We start from the raw sequence: 2636 nt of genomic DNA, 5'->3' as shown, positions 1-2636 counted from the left end.
GTGTATACTTATGCCCCTGTATTTTTAACATAGGGGGGTGTATACTTATGCCCCTGTATTTTAACAGTTTTGTTAATTGGGGTTTCATTTACTCAAGAATAATATACATTCTTGGTTATCAAATTGTCAAATAACAGCAAAATGCAACGATTTCTGTCAAATAAGGTAACACGGACATATTGCCTTTACTGCATGTGGACTGATCATTGAGTACACAACACAAATGAGTACATTTATACATGTGTATGCCTTTGTGTGTACACCCACCTGAGTTATTTACGGTACATTTCTCCTTTCTTTCTTGGTAATTCGCACCATAGTCGTTAAAGGAGGCCTAAAAGACGACCACAACGTCTCAAACATCAGCCAATCAGACAGTACAAACTGGTTGGATTTGGGGCATTACGTCGTGAAAACAAGCAGCATTGTGCATTTTAGACTGTGGGTGTGCAGTGAAAGTAGAGTTCATGCAAAGGACTCATTTCTTTCAAGGTATAATCGATTCGTCCATGCAGAGTGTGATTGGTTAGTTCAGCATCTTCTCAACATACACACCGTGAAGTGTTTCGCAGCCCTTTTAAAGGTCAAAATAAGATAAGAGAAGAAAGCCTTTATTTATCCCACAGTGGGGAAATTACGGATTTATTGCGGATTATCATGCAGCAATGCTTCAAATTGACCAACTGAGACTTGTGACGATCATCAACAAATGCTACATGTAGCTGCTAAACACCGATAGCACGTCTTAGCACAACGGAGCAAAGTGCAATAAACACACCTGCCCTTTTTCAGACATTGTGGTAAATCTGAACCGGACGTTGGATGCAGCCATTAAATGTAAAGGACTAAAGGATGTTGTCTTAGTGAAAGGGGGCCGCTGGCCTTACCGGGGGTCCCCGGGAGTCTCTGGACAGTTATGATGTCTACCTGTATTTGTTAAGCTAGGTCTGGGTCCTACCATGGACTTTCCCCCGCATGCATTTACACGTTGTGTAATCAGAGGACCCTACATAGACCACGATGAAGACTCTGGGAGTCAGAGTGTTTATGCAGAGCTTGTATTGATGTTGACTTCATTGATGTAATAAACCTTTTAATAATCAAGAAACCGTGTCAAGCGGATTCCTATCAACTCATCATCCAGCAGATACCACAGCGCCATATTGTCTTCAGTCATTTGAGTCCTTTCTTCATTTCCTATGGATATGAATACTTTACCTATTTATTTTAAAATGTGACAAATTCTCACCTTATGATGATCTCAAACTAGACATCTTTGGTTCCGCTGGTTGGACAGAACAAGTATCATTATTATGTAAGCGTGGACTTTGGGAAACTGTGGTGAGAACTATTTTAAAACGTTATTACAGCTCCGTCCCCGTCCTCGGTCTCTGTGTTGGCGCTCTAACCTGCGGCTGGTTTCTGAGGACTATGATACCTGGTCCTCAGGTCTCTGCAGGGTAAATCCAGACAGCTAGCTAGACTATCTGTCCAATCTGAGGACTATGGTTACCTGGTCCTCAGGTCTCTGCAGGGTGAATCCAGACCGCTAGCTAGACAATCTGTCCAATCTGAGTTTTCTGTTGACGAGTAAAACTACTTCTGAACGTACACGTTCCACCAAAACAACTTCCTTCCTGAGGCTGTTTGGCAGCGGCACCGTGGCTCCGTCCGGCGCTTAGCCCCGCCCACGATGATTGTGATTGGTTTAAAGAAATGCCCATAAACCAGAGCACGCTCCCGTCCTGGAACGCTACGTGTGGACTCTCCAGATCCTCCGCCACAGCGCCGTGGAGGGGGGTCTGGAGAGTCTACGGGACTACGCTGAAGGAGGCTAGCTCAACTTTATAGCTGCTGCAAAACTGAAACTAAATAAATACCCGATATGTGGTTTAGAGTGAATGCTGTGTTGTCTTTTATCCCACTTAACAAGCACCTGAAAGCTGGAAATCTGATGAAGCATGATCCACAACCAGCTGGGACGCAGCCGTTACATAAATCAATTAACCCGCCAAAATTAAAATCAATGGTTTTAACTTTGTCTCTTTTTTCCAACACTTTTGACACTTTTTTCCCCAATATTTGTCACTTTTTTTTACGTTTTCTACACTACGTAACACTAACTTATTAGCTTCAGTTTTACAGTTATTTTTTTGAATTTATGTTCAATAAACTTAATTTATAGGAAATTATACCTAATGTTTGAGTTAGAAAAGCAGAAATTAGGAATTATTGAGACTAAAATTAAAAGAATGGATGTTGATGATAATCACAGACTGGAATATGTCAACTTTTACTCAATACTATTTCAACAACACTTCCATTTGTTTTACAATGCTATAAAATTGAATAAGACGCCCCAAAATTAATGAAAGTAGAGATTTGTACTTGGCAAAGAGCGTTGGGTGGAATCAATCATGTTATTTTGGGGAATTAAAAAGAACATTTATATAGAAAAACGGGTCAATTTGACCCAAAGACAACATGAAGTGGACGGCAACTCTTTCAATTAAGAAGAAATCACTCAAATATACATACAATGATTCGTATTAAAAGACAAAAATCACATCACTCTAAAAAAAATAAAGCGCTAAATTATGTGATTTGGATTATTGAGATTTGGATGATAGAGATTT

The 2636-nt window shown here is 40.2% G+C and overlaps 1 protein-coding gene across 4 annotated transcripts in view; it reads right to left on the bottom strand.

The window, feature by feature from the left end:
- The window catches only part of scarb1 (scavenger receptor class B, member 1), a 23247-nt gene that overhangs the window by 836 nt on the left and 19775 nt on the right, over positions 1-2636 (bottom strand). Inside the window, exon 12 of one of the 4 annotated variants that reach the window (XM_034896697.1) lies at positions 268-334. The exons of the other annotated variants lie outside the window; for them this stretch is intronic. Within the exon in view, the coding sequence (XP_034752588.1) occupies positions 268-334 (67 nt within the window). The remainder of the gene's footprint in view (positions 1-267; positions 335-2636) is intronic. 4 annotated transcript variants of the gene reach the window in all.

The sequence above is a fragment of the Etheostoma cragini genome, chromosome 16 (genome assembly GCF_013103735.1).
Source record: "Etheostoma cragini isolate CJK2018 chromosome 16, CSU_Ecrag_1.0, whole genome shotgun sequence".
Taxonomy (NCBI): domain Eukaryota; kingdom Metazoa; phylum Chordata; class Actinopteri; order Perciformes; family Percidae; genus Etheostoma; species Etheostoma cragini.
This window is presented reverse-complemented; position numbering and strand designations above follow the sequence as displayed.